We start from the raw sequence: 21,037 nt of genomic DNA on the forward strand, positions 1-21,037 counted from the left end.
TTTTATGGATCCTGACATGGGAAAACGGTTGCATTTGTGATAGTGGTGATTGTCCCCTTCAGAAATTTATAGCCTTTGGTAAATCTCTGTATGTCTCACAACTCTCCTGTGCCAAGTGCACAATCCAGCACAAACCACTGGAGAGGCTGCAAACACTGCATTTGTGCAGAAACTCTCACTGGGCTTCATCCTCACAAGCTAAAATGTCTTAAAACAGCCACTGAATCCAGATACTGTCATACTGCACACAGAGCTAAGTTAGATGACACAGTGGTTGAAAAACAACTTAATCAGGTTGCTAGCACAGATTTCATGGTTGCTGTATCTGGGCAGCTGTTCTAGCACAATTGGATTAGTGATTTATGCTGTCTCTCCACTCTCCCCATTTTAAGACAATGGATTGAGATTTGAGCATGTAAATTTTTCATCCTCATCACTCTTCAGACCTTGTGAATGCAGAGTCATTTCAAGACCTGTAGAAGGGTTTGGTTTGTTTTTCTGTTTGGGGGATTGTTTGTTTTGTTGTGGTGGTAGTCTTTTTTCCCCTTTGTTGTTAGCCAGAGATTGTGGTATAAAGAAAAATGGTGGACAAGGACCTTGTGTTTGGATATTTAAAATAAACAAACAGAAAAGTCCAACAAAAAACCAAACCAACCAAACAAAAGCAGAACTGCAATTGGTTCCAATTCCTTCCTCTTACAGGTAATATGAGTAAACATGATTCTTCAAAATTCTGTTTGTCATCCTACCTTTCTATCATTTGTCTGCTGTGTAACTAAAAAGAGAAATTCAAAAATCCCACCTATTAGAGGTTAAATTATTAATTTTCCCACCTCAATCTTGTTTTGGAATATGCTTATTCCTGGGAATTAGCCACAGCAGTTAACCTGCCATTTAAAGAGCACATAGAGCAAAATTGCTCTTCACAAAACAAAGGAGAAGGTAAGCAAACAACAAAAAAACACCATGCCTGTTCTTTTATAATTTTATTTATCCTATTATCTCATGTATTAGATAGGTCACTTATGTTCTTTACTGAATAAAGCCCAGAAAAAGAAACCCTTTTCAGCTCATCTCCTATACAGACCAGAAACCTAACTCTGAGTACCAGAGGGAGAAACAGGGAGGGGGTGGGAACTCCCATCCTTCCTTGACATCTCAAATCAGAACAATATGACAAATTGTCACACTTAGACCCACAAAAAACAGACAGGTTTAACGTCTGCATTCCTATCATGGTTAACTCCTAAATCAAACAGACCCTTCAGAAGAAGGGTTACCTACAGTTGTGCTTTCTGATTTTTCCTTCATCAGTACATGTAACATTTTAAAATAACATCCTAATAACAAACAAATAAAAGACAAATATCCATTTTCCAGTATCCCATTAAAGCTTACATAAAATTATGAATTAGTTAACCAAGAGAAGATGCTATCATAATTTTCTTGCTATTTATGAAGCATTTTAAGTTACTTTGTGACATTATTAAAATATTTTACTGATTACACGCAGTTCTCTGAACGCATTTACTACTTGAGATGCGTTGGCCAGCTCTTTGTGGCTGAATAAATCACATCCCTTACTTCCAGTCTCTGGAAAAAAATAAATCATATTATGATGTGACAATTAAAATAAAAGCCTTGAAAGTACCTCTTCAGATAACTTGGTGTTTCCCTTTCCAAAATATTAAACAGGTGATACTTTTGCAAGAAAATGACAAAGGATGCAAATATACAATAATAATTTATTTACAAACACAGTAAGTTAGGAACATCTTATCTGCGTAAATCTAATTTCACTGGAAGTTGCTGATGTATGCTAATCCAGTAGGTTTCAGCATGAATTTTAAGCATTTTTAAACAAAAAGGTGCAGCTGGAAAACTGATTTTTTTTTCCTTATGTTCTTCCAAGAGTGCTAATCAAAATCTCTGCAGAGATGTAAAATATAGCATGTTTTGTACCATGAAATGGTACAAAATGAAATTGGACTTCTATAACTGTAGAGATCTATGCATGTGAATAACTGCTACTGTACTACTGACCTTGTGATCTCAAAGAATGCCAGTTTCTCTCAGGAGATTTTTAGACCTCTGAAATCATGTTTTCAGACTGTAGACATTTCCTTAATCTGTCCTCTAAAAAATGAAATTCATGTCTCATTACTGTTAAAATGATACCAACAAACTCTTAGAATTTCTATGAAAAATGATGCAATGCCGTATGCAGACTCACAGAATAAACAGAAAAGTCCATTTGCTTGCAGTGAAGCCAAGATACTATATTAGGATGAAAAAATTCAGAAGAACATATTGATATATAAAAAATAAATGACTGTACAACCTTTGAGCACACAGCCAGTATGCACATTTGATTTCTGGTACACATGAGGTACTTCTCCTCTGACACAACAGGGAGTCTGAAAACCTTCCTGCATTTCACTGAGCAGGGCAAAATTCAGTAATTGCAAGGACAATTAAACATTAATCCTGCTTACCATGGCAGGTGACAGACTTGCCATCTGTTGAAGTCCTTAAAATGAGGTTGGGTGTCTTTCTAAAATACATTTTTGGATATAGTTTTTGGAAAAGCAAAACTAAAAACAAGCTAATGTTTAAACCATACTGCAAAATCGTGGTCATCATATAGAGAGAAGGGGCTGGTGGCGCAAGGCAGTGACAGAAGCAGCTTTGCCATTAGAGATGCCCGTTTGTGTCATGATTTAACCCCAGACAGCAGCCAAGCCCTGGGCAGCCGCTTGCTCACTGCCCCACCAGCAGGACTGCAAAGAGAACCAAAAGGTAAAAGCTGGAAAACTCGTGGGTTTAATTGGGAAAGCAAAAGCTATGCATGCAAGCAGAGCAAAACAAGGAATTATTTCACTGCTTCCCATGGATAGGCAGGTTCAGGATGTCCAGGAGAGCAAGACCCCATCAAAGGTAAGGTTACTTGGTAAGAAAAACGCTGGCACTCCAGATGTCCTCCCTTTTTCCTTCTCCCTGCCCACTTCATATACTGGACATGATGTCATGTGGTCTGGAATGTCCCTTTGGTCAGCTGGGGTCACGTGTCCCAGCTGTGTCTCCCAGGCACCCCCAGCCCCCTCTCTCTCCAGTGTGGCCGTACAAGGAGCACAAAGGGCCTTGGCTCAGGGCAAGCCCTGCTCAGCAATAACAAAACATCTCTGTGTTATCAACCCCGTGTTCAGCACAAATCCAAACACAGCCCCCTACCAGCCACTGTGCAGAAAGTTAACTCTACCCCAGCCAAAACCAGCACAGTGTCCCTTTCCATTCTGCCCCCAACAACTGTGATCCAAATTTAAACTAATGTAGGAATCCTCGCTTAGTTGGTCTTAGCTTTGGTACAGTTAGACCTCTGGTGATTTTCACATCCTCCTTCAGCACAGGCCATAATTCTCTGGGCACCTCTGACATACTGTCTTAGCTATGATCTTGAGAACCAGGGCTGAAATGCTTGCTCTTGTGACATTCTGCTTAAGGGATACGTAAGAATTTCTAGGATCAAAATGATTTGAGGAAAAAAAGTTTTTGATCATGATACAGGAAGTGTAGGTGATAATTAAATTTGGTATCACAAAGGCAAAATACATCAACTCCCAAAAACATTTAGTACTGGCTGTTTCACACAAGTAATTAATATTTCTTGCCAATACTACTGCTGCTGTTTGCATGTATCAGAGTGGAAACAAATGGACACAGAGCATACAACTCCAGCTTTCTGAGGCAGGAAAGCAGGTAACAAACAAAAAACATTTTCTTTTTTGAGGTATGCAAACAAATGAGTCTATATAGCTAATCTAATAACGCATGACTGAAGTGATGGTGCAAAGCATGCCGTGCAGTATGGATGAAACTGAGTGGGCTGTATAAACTTCAAAGCAATAAACAGGGTACAAAAGATGCGTGGGGCAGAGAGGAGAAAATGGAAAATATAGGAGACATAGGGAGGTGGTTCCATTATCAGCTGCAGGATGCATATGATGGAAACAGTGAGGAAGGACTGCAAAATATGGATCTGAATAGATTCACCTCAGCCTAGTAGTTCCATGAAATGCCATGACAGACTCTCATGGCTATGCCAGGGTTTTCATAATTAGCAGGCAATCCATTAAGTTATGAAAAATAAAATTTGGTCTCAAAAACCTCTACTGTAGATTTCTCTGTCCTTCATTAATGTCAAACTAAAGATTCCTTCACACTGTAAAGCACAATAAACAATTCCAAGTAGAACACTGTATTTATCTGAAGACTACCAAAGCCACCCCAATTAAAAAAAAATTTAAAAGAAAATTACATTCTTTCTTGAAAAATTCTTTTAACAAAATATTATGAAAATACAGGCCTGGCTCACCGGCAAGTGAAATTCTAGACAAATCACAACATTTAATGACTTCCTTGGCCACATGCTCTGACCCAGCACCTCCTCTTCTGTGTTAATCTCATTGTGAGAAATGTTTATTTAAAATACCAACTCAATTTTTATCTGAAATGTCACATTTTGTCATCTCTCCTAGCTGTTCTTCTGTCTGTCTGCAGAATAGGCTCATTTTTTGAGAAAATTCTCACTTCCTTAAAGGCAATGGCAAGATGAATTTACTACAGCCAAAAGTATTTTTGATGCTTACCCAAAGTCCAAAGTTTGGGTAGCTTTATTCAGACTGTAGCCTACTGACTTTTAATCTTAGTGAAATAGAGAAATTCACAACAATGAGTCTTTCCACTGGAAGCCATTATAAACCACACACTGGTACGCATACAAATAATACATTATTTTAATGCAGCTGGGATTAATTAAATTGTGTTACCTTCTTCCTAAGAACATACAATTGGACATAACAGCAAAGGTAAAAATTTCTACTAATTTTAAATAGTAGCATAACAATGAAATGGTGTCTCTGACCCAGAACTTTTTGTGTCCATTTCACACTCATCACTCAAAACTAAGAATACTATTTAAGTAAAACAATATGTAAAAGATGAAAAAATAGTACTAGAAGTCAATGGATATGCTCCATTAGGAAAAAAAAAAAAAGGAAATGACACATGATCACTTTTTGGTAAAATGTAGGCCACCTATGGTTGCCATAGTAACCACTGCTGAACTATTGCTCTGTAGATGACCACTGTCTATGGTTGCTTTCTTTGCTAGCAGTCATACCTCAATTAAAATAAGAAAGAGTTTGGAATTGACATTAGTTTTGTTGCAAACAAAACTCCTGCTTAAACATTTTCAAAAGCATCCCCCAATATCTATCCTTGTCTAAACAAAATACTCAGATAACCAGTTGACAACATACAAACCCTACTTTTCAGTACTAAAAAATCTCTTCTTTGTCTGTATCTAAATCCTGGAGTTTCCAAAACAGAGAGAAACAACTTTACAAGAAGTTTCAAATACAAAAAATATTTATACAGAGAAATTCACTAAACATCAGTAACTCAGAAATTCAATAAGCACTACCATTAGGTTAAGCTGTCTCTGATAATCTCACAGCAAGTCCTGTGACAGTGCATTCAGTACCTTCACTGCAAGTGGGGGCTAATGGCTTGGCATATTATTATTTCGCACACAGGCACCCATTGAAAACAATGTCATGTAACAAGGCTGGAGCCACGGATAATAACAGTTGAAGCCTCACTTGGGATGAAGTCATTGAGTCTTCAATCAGTCTGACGGTGAAACTCCCCTTCTCACCACTGTTGCGCTGGGGCATACACAGTTGATGATGAATTCATTAAAATACAGAAGACTCCACATTACAAAAAGAGTCTTAATTGGCTTTGATAGTGAACTGGGAAATAACAGGATGACAAGCCAGTGTCCTTGATAGCTGCTAACTGGTTTTTCCCTTCAGAACAGTCATATCACTATTATGTAAGTTCAGACTAAATGAGCTGCTTATCTTCTCTCCCTTTTTTGTTTGTTTTTTTTTTCCTGGGTTGTTTTTGTTTTGTTTGGGGTTTGTTTGTTTGTTTGTTTTGGGGGTTTGTGGGGTTTTTGTTTTGGTTTGGTTTTGTTTGTTTTTTCTTTTTGGTTGGTTGGGTTTTTTCATTTTTGTTTTTTGAGATTTTTTTGCTACAGGTATTATAAAAACTCTGAAATACAAACTTTGAGGTCTGGATGCTACACACATGCCTTAATGCTGTTAGTACTACAGTACTACTACATTGTGGTAGGCTAGCATCAGTAGTCACACAATCCAAACACCAAAAACGCTGCATATTTAGTGGACAAATAATGATGATCAATATTCTTGAATACCATCTATGAAGAAGCACATCCCTGCACTTGCTTTAAATTCTTGAAAGCTCAAAACAGACAGATGAACAGGTAGATGAACACAAGACACCGCAGCAAGACTGCTGGGAAGCCAAACAGAGAAACCCTCAGGGAACAGAGACGGCTTGTGAAAGCTTTAGAATCCAACAATTAATGTAACTGCTTTTAATTCACTGAATTGCCAAATTCCAAAGAAATGATAGCTTGTTATTATAGTCTCCTAACTGCACCTGTTGAGAATATCGCTACAGTATTTTGTAGGAGGGGAGGACTGGTACTCAATTTCTTTATACTCCTTTAAGGATCGGGACCTTAAATACACCTTCACACTCAGTGCACACCAGGGAACTGCCCTGAGCACCAGGACATCTCAGCAAGACTAAAATACACATGGGAGATGGGGATGGTCTACAGAGGAAGAAGAAAGAAAGAAGCCAATACAGCCTCCAGCAAGCAGAACACTTCTCTTTTTCCCTAGTGTTTCAATCAAAGTTCTTGAAATCTTTGCCCATGGGTCAGTAATTTCCATGGATTCATTCCTCCCTGTAGTTTATAAGACAGTAATCACATGCATTTACTGTATGTGACTGCTGTCTTTTATTGGAGAAAATCAGTCTGTATTTTCTGCATGCAGATACAGGCTTTCATCTTAAGAAGGCCCAGGTCCCCAGTAGAGCCAGAAAGTCCTAGTACAATACAAATCATGTAAGAAAAATCAGAATACAGAACTTGACCACTGAAAGCTGGTAAGACTACAAACAGAGATAAAATACACTTGCATCTTTCTTGTAAGCATTAGAATGGTTTCATTACAAAGCACCAAGATAAAACTACTCAAGTTCATCTGCTTGTTAACTCTGCTTTGCAAGCAGAACTCCTAGTCTATTAAAACAAACCACAAAAAAACCCAATCAAGCCAAACCCCACAGAAGGCTGTTCCCAGCTCACTGCTAGAGACTTAAGATCAGCATGCTCATACAAACAACAGCTCTATCAACTGATAGAGAAAAAACCTTTAAGCAGGGACAAGACCCTGGAAGGAACTTCTTTTAGAAGATCCACTACCAGTAGTGCCCTTATGTTGCTGTCCTTCTGAAGTTAACTCCCCTCAGTCATCCCTACTGCTAAATTAGTGCTTGGCTAAACCAGAGCAAGGAACAGCAAAGCAATGTTCAAAAAGGAGAAAACACTGTACAGTGGCACCTGTACTGAGGGTGCTACAGTCTGAAATTGGTTATAAAGGTCACTGTAATGGACAATCACAGAATGGTTTGGTTTAGAAGGGGCCTTAAAGGTCATCTAGTTCCAGCCTCCCAGCCCCGGGCAGGGATGCCAGCCATGAGGATGAGGTTGCTCAGGGTCCTATCCAACCTGGTCAATAACACAATGTACTCTGTCAAATGCACTCTAACTTGGCTTTAAATTTCAAAACATCTTTAAAACCATCTTTACACAGACTGCTAGGAGACATTGTAGATTAGTATAAAATGAAGAATATGTACTAATCATGGCACTAAATGAGGAGAGAGGATATCACAATAATCTTTCTGAAGCTTCATTTGCTTTGTAAGAGCACATAAAGCAATTCAAAGAAAGCTGCTGAAGGCCACTGGGACTCTCACTAAGAATAAAAGTGAGCATTAGGATGCAGCAGTCAGGAGAAAGCAAGCATGAAACTTTTTTTCAGATAAAAATGAATCTATTCGTAGTTACAAACTGGTAACAGAAAAATCAATTATTTCCCTTCTTTATGATTTGATTCACCAATTATTTCCCTATAGAAGCTAATGTAATGGTATCAGGCCACCCACAGCTTTCCCTCGTATCCAAATGTTGTCATAATGCTTCCTTGTACTTGAAAAGAGGGACAGCTACTTCTAGTACCCAAGACATCTTAAGGCTTTTTTACCCTTAGAAATACATTTTAAAATTCTGATCTTATTTTACAAAAACCATTGAACTAGTCTTCACTAAAATAAAACTCACCTACTTTCCAATCTTACAATTTCTCCAGAGAGGAATGTTAGCTGAGCCTAGTTCAAATCCAACCTAGGAAAAACTTCTGAAAGAATTTGAAAATCTGTGAGCTTAGGTGTGTTTATCCCCCTTTGTCAAAAAAGCCATGGTTATCATGATTTTGCATTTCTAAAATGCATCACTGGTGAGAGAAAAAAGAAACTTTGTATTCTTTGATTTTATGAATGAGACTGCAAAGTTACTAGAATTATTTTGCATATTGTAATAGCATCTAGAGACAGCAACTGCTATAAAAAGTCTAAATCCAGTGGCAAAGATATGGTCTGGTATAATTTTAATTCTGTAGAACAAATTAAGGGCAATATCTAACCATCATGTTTAATTTTTATGCAATCTCACAGACAACATTCGATCAGCAAATACAATCCCATACATTGTGTTAGCGTCATTTTGAACTAAGAGTGGCCGGCAAAAGATGGTTCCAGAGCTGCTGAAAGTGCACACTCCTGAATACAGACCAGGCCTTATACGTCTGTTCTGAGTGCAAGCCCTTTCTCTAATAAATGCAGCACAGATACAGATGTGCTGTAGAATCAAAATCAACATTTCCCAGTAATTTTTTAATTTGTTTTTGAAATACGTTCCATATACATCAATGTAGTGAAAGAGGATGAGTCACTTTCAATGACTAAGAATTTGCAAACTCCTGGAGCATTAAATTCCTTTGATCTTGATAAACTGGCTCATTCTCATTCTGTTCATTAGTCCCCCCCTTTTCCCAGTTTTGAGCCAGCCAATCTGTAGCCCTTTCTGCAAGCTGACATATTTACCAAGTAAAATCTGTTACCACTGCTTTCCTGCTCTTACTGAAAAACACCCTGTTGCTTGTCGAACCCCTCATCTTGGGGAACCTCCTTCTCCTCTTTTCCTTCATACATGACATAGTCTGCAAGCTGTCTTTCCACCCTGATGAGCTCTTTATTAGCTTCTCTCTGTATTTCCCCAGTAATCACAAACTGTTCATCGTACATTCTGTTAATCTCTTTATTTTTTCACTCTCATCTAATGTCATTTCATCATTAGTCACCAAGGACATTTTGCTGACGACTCGCAAAAATTGCCCAAGAATCTCAGAAAACAATCCAATTGTGTTGCTTTGAACCATGTCATGATAAGTACCTTTCTTTATGAGTTAACCTGGGAATGTCAATACCCTCATTATTTGAAAAATATGAATGTCTTAAATTGTAAGCATAAATTATCATTAATTTTCCAGAAAATTATTTGGCAGCTGTAATAGGGCTATTTTCTCATCTGTTCTATCTGAAAAATTAGTGTATGTGGAGCCTGCCACAAGCAGGTATCCACATTTAGACAGCAATTCAATTTCAACACTGATTAGTGAAAAGCATCTTGATATTTTCACTCTACTCCTTTGATGGAAAAATACTTTACAGCTCCTAAAAATCCTTTAGTGCTTGATTCTTTACCAATCAGAAAATCACAGTTGTCATAGAAACTGTAAAAACTGAAGTCAGTCATGACATAACAACAGAGCAATGGAAAATGTCTGCAGGCTCATATTTTTGTGCTGGAGATATTTATATGAATTTAACCAGGGAGTCAACAAGTTTCCAAAATCAAACAAAGAATATTATAACAAAAGGTATTATTATTGTTTGTAATAACCTGTTCCAAGTCTGCAAAGTGATAGCATTTATCACTCCTGCTCTACACACTGGCTACATTAACAGCAAACAGACTCCTCTCAAAACATTCAGTGCAAGCTCATGCTATAAGAGGACTGAATTTCTCTGATCACACATCTTAGATAGCCTGGAGGGGCTTTTGGTCAGTGTTTTCAGCATCCCTGAGATCCCATTTTTGGCATTTAAACTGACACAAACCACTTTAAAAATCTATATTGCCATTAGTTTCTGTCTCTTACAAATGCTATCCAGAAAAAGATTTTCTATCTGCAGGCCTCTGCCCCACACAAGATGGTTCAGCTCCATTCCAGACATTATCTCGGGCTTTTCCCTGTGACATGAAACTCCATAAAATGTAACTCTACTCCTGACTAAGGCATGCTACAAGAGTCTTCCCCTCTCCATCTCCCAGAGCTAAATCATAGACCAATTCCAGAGTTCTTCCTGCCTTTTACTAGAACCATTTGACACTTCATAATTACTAACTGACACGGCTGCCTTACTGCAAACACTCACCGTTTAGGCAGAGATCACCCTGCTGAAAAGAAAATAGTTATAATACACAGGAATATTACTGGACTGGCCTCACTGCAGGTGAGCAAACTGATTACCTTAACTACTAATAACACGAAAAGCAGCAATGTGGATGTGGAAGTACTCAGATCTTAAAATAACCATCTCAGAAGCCTTGAATTAAGTTTTATGGAGAAATTTAAGGGACTTCTTTTTGTTTTAACTGGTTTCCTCTGACAAACTGTCCCTCTGTACCTTTAATTTATTCTTTCAAAGTAACTAGGTACACATATTTTGAATAGAGAGCAAGCAGGTATTTGGATTCCCTATGCTTTCCTAGAATTGCCTTAAATAAAGCCTGTTTTGTCATGATACCATCTACGATTTTCCTGACCTGCTAAACAACTTCACATGCTCACACCACACCCCTGTTCTCACCCTGCTTAAGGATTACATATGATGGTAGGGTGAGCATGCTTGGTGTGTAACATGCTTCAGCAGCCTACTGAAGTTTAACTGATATATATAGAGAAACTTTCCAGCTAGACTTAAGATAAAGTTTGAGAGTGCAAAATTTGCCTGTTAACTTCCCTAACCATGAGTTTAGGAATTAAAACCAAAGTGAAATCCTGATTCCAGTAAAATAACCAGCAAACAACTCATGAGTGAAATAATAAACTTCTTTTACAAGGAAAAGGAAAAGGAAAAACCCACAAATCAAATTTCCTTGAAAAGAACCGCGTGATTTATTTTTTTACTGCCTTACATGCAGGATTCCTGTTAGAAGAGTGCCCAATTCACGCAGATCCATAAACCTCAGTGGGAGAGAGACAAATCTATTTCTTCTCTTACCATAGTTTGAGACCCTAGTCAAAAATATTTTAAAAATACTAGGGTTTGGGACCCTAGTCAAAAATATGTATAAAACTCTGTAGCTTTTCACTCTTCAGTTCTATGGAATTCTGTCACAAACTTTACATTTAAAATATCACTCAAGGCTTCTGTACATCATTAGCACAATTACTGCACGTGTGCATGCATATGTACACAAGCACATGTACATATATGTCCCTTGAAAAAGCACATACACATACACAGTTACACTTTTCTCACACTATAAATATATGCACATGTGTATACATGCATGAATACTTCTATCTTTAATTCTGAAAAAGGCACATTCATTTCCCTAGATGCCACTGAGGAAAAGACAATCAAGATAAGGCTGCTATAATCATTTAATTGACTTGGATATGCACAACATTTATTTTTGTATAGGACCGGCTACCACAGGAAGCTAAATATAAATATAATTGTATAATATTGAGTATTAATTATTAACAACAGCCTTAATCTACATGCAGCTTATAAAATATGGTTACAACATTCTACTCTCTCAAAGACTTACTCTGTACTGACATGGTTTACTGGAGTTCCTTAGTGAAGAAATGATAAGAGTGGGAAGAATTTATATGAATATTTCTAGATTTTTTTGAACAGCAGAATGGCTTTGGGCACACCGTTTGAGACCAGACTTCATGGAGTATGTGTACAGAATAAAAACATTACTTCATAAGGAGGGCTGAGGGGGTAAGAATTTTACACTGAACTCATATGAGGCTGGAGCAAATGTCTTACATATTCTAAAAGCCTGCTGTTTTGTGTATAGCATACACTAGTGAGAATAGAGCTGTCTGCAACAGCAAGGCATGTTCTCTTGTTTTACTCCACAATCAAACATTATGCAACCCAATCCTGCAAGTTTCTCACATAAGAATTCTTTATTTGCAAATATTTTATTGGATGTAAATATTCTTATTAGATGTAAAATGAATATTCTTGCAAATATTCATTTTACATCTAGAGATTTTTGACTATTAATAAATTTGGTATTTGGGTTTTTCAGAAGCTGATGACTAATAGAAAATAACCACAACAGAGGACAGGAATCTGAAAACCACTACTATCAGAATCTGTTCGTAAAGAGATGTGTTCTAATAGAAAATGAGAAATTCCAGAGCCTCTGAAAAATCTTAAGTAGCAATCTGTTACAGTGCTCACTCCAATAAACCCATTCTTCCTACATAAAAGTTACTGTAGTTACTAAGTGATCTATAGTTACTGTACTGTAACTATACTATAAATACCCGCTCAGGCAGGATTATAATTTTGTTCCTCTGTTTACCCCTAAATTGAGTGAAAGAAAATGACTGAAAGCTGTATGGCTGCATTGGCTTAGGTGGCAGGAGGACTGATCAGATTAGTATCACCAGTCTGTGACAGACTCTCACTTCGAACATACAACAGCAAGCAGAGGCACTGGCCTCCAAATTAGTTACTGCCAATAATCCCCCTTCCCCCAAATCATCACCCAAAATGGAAGACATTCTCCTATATACTTAAAACATGTCATACTAACCAGATGTGAATGATAGAGCACAAACGTGGAATTTCCTCTGAAACTCATTCTGACATAAAATTATTCACAGAAACAATTACCAGAGGAAATAGTTATTTTTTCAAAAATAAGTACTTCCTCCCAGCAATTTAAATGTAATAAAACAGAAAAAATACTTTTAAAAAGCCCAATAGCTTTCACTGTATTTCTAACAAGTAAAATGAACCTTTCTTAGCTTGTATAAGAAGCCATATCATGCGTTACACACCCCTTTAGTACTTACGAGTAAAATGATTAGAAGCAGATGGATGGACATTCCTTCCACTGTCAGCACTTTCACTGCTAGAAACGTCATCATCTGATTCCCACACACATGAACAGGGTGAGGTTCCACCAACTTCTTCAAACTTCCTCTTTAAAATTCCACTCATTGCTGCAATGCTCCAATTGTCACCATGCACCTGGAACAGGAACAGTGGCAATGAGGCACTAAAACACCTATTGTGCAGGTCTCCCAATTCATTTATCATGAAAGAGCTCACGTATCAGTCATATACTACTACCTGCAGCTAAATGGCTCCTTAACCAAGAGTTTCAAATAACTTTTCCAGGAAGGAATCAAACAACCTCTCAACCTATCATCAGTATATTTACCATCTCACTGACTTTCGACAGAAAGTAAATGCTACCTGTATTCTACCAATGCAGACAATTCTATAGCCAATCTCATATATATATATATATATATATGTATTCAGTTACGCAGCAAATTTAGGTCAAGCATAATACTCCAATGTAATTCGTCAAAAATGGACCTTTATACAACACTTAAAAAAGTAGTTGGCGCCAAGAAACGTTACATGACAAAAACTGTTCTGCAATAAATATAGCTCAGAAAAAATCCTCATTGTCTCTTTTGATTTATTTTAAAGGTCTGATTTATATAATTCTCAGTTCTAACAAATGCCCGCAATTGCAATTAGATTTGAGAGCTGTATGAGACACTTTGCATCTTCCCAGGCCAGGCTCTGAGTAAACAGTTTTGCTTCATTTTGTCATTTTAATTTACTCAGAAGTTTCTTGCCGGGAATTTTTGAAATTCAGATATGATTGCTGGCACACAAGCAGACTATTTCCATTCACACAAGCATCAAAGGACGGGGTCCATCCTTAAGAACCTGACTTCCTAATCACATTGCCCAACAAAGCCAGATCATGTTGAACATTCCTTATTGTTTCCCTTTCATATATAACAGCTGATCTTTCTAGCTGCGTTTATGGAATACTAAGCAGAAAAAGATCGAAATACTTTTAAAGCCATTTTTAGATAATTTTAACACATCTGATTTTTTCTCTATCTTTAATTAAAAATAGTTTACTATCACCCTCATTACTGATTAATTCCTACTGCAGATGGAAAATTAATTCTAAGATCTTAAGTTAAAAGTTACAGATAATATCTACTCTCTGACTATGCTAATCGGTGAAATGCTGCCATAAATAGCTGGGGAAAAAAGGCTGTTTGATGCTTTTAAGCTTTTAGTATCAGAAATTCCCATCTGATGCCAGTTGCCTTCAGCTTGTTAAGCTGCCAATTCAATTCATTTTATAACATAGTTATTTCTTCCAGTAAGCTTCACTCTACCTTTATGGATGTGTCTAATTTAGAGAAAAGATTTCAGTATAGATGTGGAATCCTGACATAATGCTAAGAACAGATGCTGCATAAGGTGATCTTCAGCACCAAACTTGTTTGCATGCAGAGCACGCTAAAAATTAAATAACAAATATATTAGGGTTTCATACAGTCAGTCACACAGACGGCTTTAAATACATACGCTCACCATGATGTCCTCAGCTTGTTTTACTATTTAAGAAAAAAATGTTTTCCGGAAAGGGATTTCTTCAGGCTAAATGTATGACTCAATCAGAACTTGCTTAGATCTCAACCTTTGCCCTTTTGTCCAAAAATGAATTAATATAAACTGTAAAGAAAGCACTGTATTTTTATTCTGAGGACATGGAAAGGGGAATTTAGCATCACTTTGCAGTAACCTTTGCAAAAATGTAAGAATGCATTTTTATGAACCAACCTCTAAAAAAAAACACTTTTACAAAAAAAGAAAAGAGAGAGAGATAAAAGAACTAAACACACACACACACTGAAACCCCACAATTATAAAGAGTCACCCCCTAAGTACAGGTTCAAAAACAACTCATCTGAATTGTCCCCCATATCCTCACTATATCTCTTGCCAACCACCTTTTCCATTGTCTCCTGCAGTGCTTACAGCACTGAAATTGTGAAATCACCATTATTTCCATGGCAACAGCCTGCAATATCAAATCCACAGGATTATAGCTTGACTGTAGAAGAGGGTAAAGAAGCAGCTGGAGTGTGAGAAAGAAAATGCTTACACTCAAACATCTCAGTGAAGAGAGTGAGAAATGAGCTGACAAAGAGTTTATCACACAAGTGAGACCTAAGTCAAATCCATGTGTGCACCCACTGAAATTGTGGCTACAGGAGTCACGAAGTTCCAGGTCCAAAGAACATAAGTCATAACTGCACTGCAAGGCAAACCTAGTATCTGTGATCATCCTGAGTATGCAGCCAGTCAGAGAGCAAGAACTCATTTCATACCCTGAGATGACTTCTAGACAAAAGCCCTTTTGTCCCACTGTCTCCCACCAGTAAAAGCACACAGAGACTGGATGACTAAATGGTGTCTTGCACATCAGTAAAGTCGTTGCACATAGTTAGAGTGTCAATACCCAGAACTGTTCCCAGCAAGTGGCAGAAACAAATATTTTTACACCAAAGGATTTTAAATTTGCCTGGTTTTAGCATAGCCTACATTTGCAACAAGTGCTACAACCTGGTAGCAGCAAAGCCATTTCGTTAAGATAATTTGTATAATGAACCATAACAAATGGGTCTCAGGATTCTTGGATTTGACATAGATTAGCTCTACGTTGCTAGCTGATCAAGATAAGGTACAGGAGGTACAGGAGTACTGCAGAACCTGAGTATCACCACAACACAAAGAAGGCATAGCTAGCCATTACATGCATTTAGTGTGACTGTTGCCTGATTTTTGTTCTGAATCTCTTCCAGGAAGATTATTAAGAAGGTTGTTTGACAAAGTAGTTGTGATCAAATTTAGCTGTTGCCACTTTCCTGAGATCTGTTGATTCTAATCTCTCTGTAATCAAGTCTCCCCAGGAATATGTTACATGGGGGAAAGGAGACACTTCCATTACTCAAGAACTTGGCTACCAGAGAGACAGATTAAAGAGTATCTAAAGCTGTTTGTACACACTATGTACCAGCAGGAGATCCCTTTAGAATAACATCTGTATAAACAGATGCTGCTTCATAAGCCAATTTCTTCAGAAAGAAGCACATCTGCCCAGTAGTGCACAAGGCATGTTCTGTCTGGGAGCCTTATTTACACACACATCCTGCAGTACCCAAGAGGGATCCACATCTTCAGGAAGTAGGACATAACAAGCATGGGACACACAACTCAATGTTGTTTATGAAAGCATTATTTTCCTCTTTGCTCATTGTGTGATACATCCCAGTGAAAGACATGGATATATGCCAGAGACCAACAGGAATAAGCAACAGTCAAACTTCTAACAGCAGCGAGGCCACAAAATTAGTGATACCATTAAAGGTTCCCTGAGTGCACAACTGGGGAACCAGGACAGAGAACTCAACTGAATTGTTCTTTGTCCTGCACCATAACTACAACTGCATAGGTAAATTCAGATTTTTGAGGAATCAACTAAAGCAACTGCAGTCACAAAGAAATCCAAATCCAGTCTCATCTTGACAGAAGACCCGAGAGGTAGGTCTAATGGTACAAGGTACCAAAGACTTACACAGGTCAAATTTTCAATACATGAATGGAAAGCAAAACTATAAATAAATCCTGTAACTGATAGGAGGATTCATAAGGGTAATGTAACTATGCAGCAAAACAATTTTGCTAACACAAGTCACTTAGGGCATGTGAGACTACCATTATATAGGATGGGAATACTCTTAAATACACAGAAGTACTTCAGCAATACATATATTCTGAAAAGAAGCAAGTAAATGTATATAGGTATAGAATACAGTACACAGAAGTCCATGCCTGACTATAGGAGCCAAACAACAGCACATGACTAAGAAAAGCAAATGGATGGTCAATCAATATTCTTGGACTTCCACTAAGACACCAGTGAGGCTGAAAAACTACCACAAGCTACAGGTAAAGAGATCTGCTGTATCATACATATCCATTTGGTTAAAAAGGGCAAAAGTTGGCTAGAAAGGTTCAATTAAAAACTGACCTTTCCAGATGATTGCTAAACAGCTGTCTAGTGGCTACAGTTGATTTGGAGCAGCATCCTTCCAACTCACACAACTGCAGACACTGTTCGTAGGTATGTCTTTCACAACAAAACAAAACCTTGCACAGCAACGTGATACATCCCCCATCCAATTTTTCCTCCTTCACTTCCTATTTTTCTTCCACCCTGATGAAAATACTCCTACAATGAGATCATTTAGCCAGTTCTCTAGCTGCAGGTATGCTGACTGGCGAAGCAAGTCCTCAAAGCTCCATGGCAACAGGCTTTGCCTTCCCACGATGCCAGATAACTGGAAGGCACCAGATATTTTAAAATTTCAGAAGCAATATGTTATTACTAGAAGATAAAAATCCCATATAAATATGGGACATACCTTTCACACTGTCACAGTACTATCTGGAACCTACAAAGTAAAATAATATAAAAGTCTGGCTGGTTTGACTTTCTCTGGTACCTAAAAAGGCTGGAAATCTTGGTAACAATCTCATTTCAGCAGACCTTTAGATATCTTCTTTAGGTAGCAGGTATCTCCACATCCCAATGAAAGGCCTAAAAAGAGTGATGTTAGAATTACTGAGTGAGTGGACAGCTGACAATGCATTCATTACCTGTGCTCCCAGGAGAAAATTTTTCTTATGATACCGTGGTAACATACACTGCCAAACTTGTTCTATAGAACCTAACTTAAATTGCCATATCCTCAGTGTCTCACTGACACCCATGGACAGTTTAGATACTGGGCATGACATTCTGTGCTACAGAATATCCCTTTGGCCAGTCTGGGTCAGCCGCCCGGCCATGCCCCGCCGAGCTCCAGCTCCTCACTGGCAGAGGGTAAGACACCAAAAAGTCCTTGACTTAAAGCAAGCACCACTTAGCAGCAACCAAATCATCCCTGTGTTGTCAATATCATTCTCATACTGAATCTGAAAAATACAGCACTGACCCAGCCACTAAGAAGAAAATTAACTCTGTCCCAGGCAAAACCAGGACAAGTCACAAAGACAAATCCAAAGATTTTTTTCATGCTAGCCAAAATTTTCAAATAAATGTTTTGCAAAATTCAGTGCTATAGTATACAGCTCATACAATATCATCTGGGACACTGAACAAGTATGGAGCATACCTGTGAAGAAATAAACATCAAGCATGTACTGTATGCAGTAAACATTAAAGTAAAATGAAATAATAAAACAGAACCCTACTCAAATTATATATCCTCAGGATTTAGAGAAAAGCCTCACTATAGAAATCAGTTATTGACTAAATCTATGGAAAAATCAAGAGGAAAAAGAGCTCAAGGACAGATTGGCATTTGGAGTGGAGGGGGCTGGGGGACAGTGTATAAGAAATACAACTACTTATTTCTTTGGTTTATTTATGAAACCTTATTTTGTACTAATTTCCTCTTGAGACCTGATCACATTTCATGATAAAATCTACCTGAATAAAAATTCCTATCTGAAAATAAAACCAAAAATAAACATAAAAGATGGGCATTAGAGAAATAACTGTCCTATGTGTCACACTGCATTTTCCTTGTCTTGAATGTATCAACTGAAAGTACAGAAAAATTTAAAGTCTGTAGCAACAATACAGATTCACTTTTGAACATAAAACACTTCTATGCAAATGACTGCAAACTGAACTGGAGGATGCAGAAAACAGATGTTACACATAAAACATTACTGCAAAGTACTCATCACAAACAACTCCCACCCACTGGCCAGTCAGCATGTACTATAACCTTCTAGGGACACTTGGCATATAATTTCACAGTCAAATCACATGCCAAGATGTTCAGGGTATTTGTTGTGATTAATACTCTTTTTGAATTTAAGTCTTTTTCTTAGCCTGCAAACGAAGCTTCATTTTTTAAAGACATTTTTCTTACCTGCTAAATAAACATCAGCAGCAGAGATGGTTGTGAACTAATCAAGGTGGTTGCTTGGCTCCATATAATGCACTGAATTATTCTGCTCTTTGTGTAACTGACAGTTTTAAATTTGGGAGGGGAGAGGTAGTGAAATCCAAAAGCACCTACAGTGACATCATCACTCACACAAAGACTATTACTTGCTTGTGAAAATGACTATTCACGTAAGGAACTGCATTAATGCAGACAAAAAACCATTTGCATGAATGCTTGCAAACAGTGAACAACAGAGGTACATGAACATGAATCAAACAGCTGTTCAGAATTCAAATTAATGTTTGCAATACATGTTTTGCTGTATTTGGCAGCTCTAATCATAAGCACCAGTTGCCAGAGGTAAGCTCTGGTAGTTTCATACTACAGTCTGTAAAATCTACAAACACATAGCAAGCTAATTTCACATAAGAGACTACACTGTATAGGTACAGGGAATACCATTAGTATAATCTCACTCATATATTTTTGCTTACAGCAGAGGTCAATTTACACAAACCTAAAACAGGTAAAGTCTTTCTCCCCTCATTTGCTTCAGCCTAGCTAAATCCACAGCACCAAGCAAATCCTGCAGGATAAGACTGCACAATTCAACCTGGGAATCTCCTCTGCCATTGCAAACCAAATCCTGCCAAGTCTGCTCTTTGCAGGGTTTCTATACCATCACGTTACAGCACTCCTGATTTCACACTTGACTACTAATCCACTAATCTTCTAGACTGCCTACACATTGCTGTACACTCTAACACATGCCACCTAGCTCCACTGGCAATGAATTTAAAATGCAGAAATGATGCTGGCATATGCTCACCTCTCACATCTACAAGCGGTTACAGATGCTGATAGATCTGGCTCCTTTAGTCTTCCAAAAGCATTTCATATGGTCCTTCATGAACGAAGCATGAAAATATCCCCCTCTCCATCACCCAACACAAGACTCCTGCATACAGCAGCAGTGAAATGACCTTCTAATTCTTAGCTACATCAACTGATGTTAACAGTTGAATTAAATGCTTGACTAATTCAGCCAATTTTCAGAAGAAAATTCTATGCAAGTTTTCTTAAATTTTCTCTCAGCACGCTTCCCAGAGAACAAAGTAAAATGAGTAAGAGGCAATATTAATTCAACCAGGAAGCCAGGACCTTAGCATTCAGGTCTCCAGCAATGAAGGTGCAACCTGGTAGAAAGGGACTCAGAGGAATTCAGCAAGAGGGCCTTCCTGTCAAGATGAGATCTGTCCACAAAAGCTGTTTTAGTTTGTGTTTCATTTATAGCAATTTTCTAAGCCTGCTACAGCAAGTCCTAGAGGAAAACAGGAGATTCAGGAGAAAGACATCCTGAATCTGAGTCACAAACTCAGGTTCATAATGCCTAACCTCCACATAAATCATCTAGGACACTTTTAGCAGCATCTGTCAAAGACCTTTCCATAGTCTTCAGGTAACACTACTGAAGACCTGGTATTAGGCACTTCTCTTCTAGGTTTTGAGTTTTCATGATGAAATTTCATCAATTAAAATCCCTTCACCCAAAATCTCTGCAGAAGGTTTCCTTTTACCCTTTTTAAAGAAAAAAAGAAATTATTAGCTGTATCCCAGAAGAAATTTTGAAGTTTGTATGGATGCTCTCAGAAAAGGCTTACTACTATTGGCATTGACTGTATTGCTGGACTGCTTGCAGCAAAGATCTGGCCAGGAGAAGTCACAACTCTTTCTAAAACTGAAATGTGAAAACAGAAAACACTGCTACAACAGTAGTCAGTCCTACTGACTTTTACAGATACAGAGAGTTTTAGACCAGTGTGAGCATGCAGGTGATGGGAAGAACTGGCCTGCCAGTT

The 21,037-nt window shown here is 37.8% G+C and overlaps 1 protein-coding gene across 3 annotated transcripts in view; it reads right to left on the reverse strand.

Moving 5' to 3' along the window:
* The window catches only part of CSRNP3 (cysteine and serine rich nuclear protein 3), a 96,559-nt gene that overhangs the window by 54,043 nt on the left and 21,479 nt on the right, over positions 1 to 21,037 (reverse strand). For all 3 annotated transcript variants that reach the window (XM_066190020.1, XM_066190019.1, XM_066190021.1), the window contains exon 2: positions 13,182 to 13,359. In XM_066190020.1, coding sequence (XP_066046117.1) covers positions 13,182 to 13,329 — 148 coding nt within the window. In that variant the 5' untranslated portion in view covers positions 13,330 to 13,359. The remainder of the gene's footprint in view (positions 1 to 13,181; positions 13,360 to 21,037) is intronic.

This window comes from Chamaea fasciata, unplaced genomic scaffold (assembly GCF_029207755.1).
Source record: "Chamaea fasciata isolate MVZ Bird 193981 ecotype frontalis unplaced genomic scaffold, bChaFas1.0.hap1 SCAF_8, whole genome shotgun sequence".
Classification (NCBI taxonomy): Eukaryota; Metazoa; Chordata; class Aves; order Passeriformes; family Sylviidae; genus Chamaea; species Chamaea fasciata.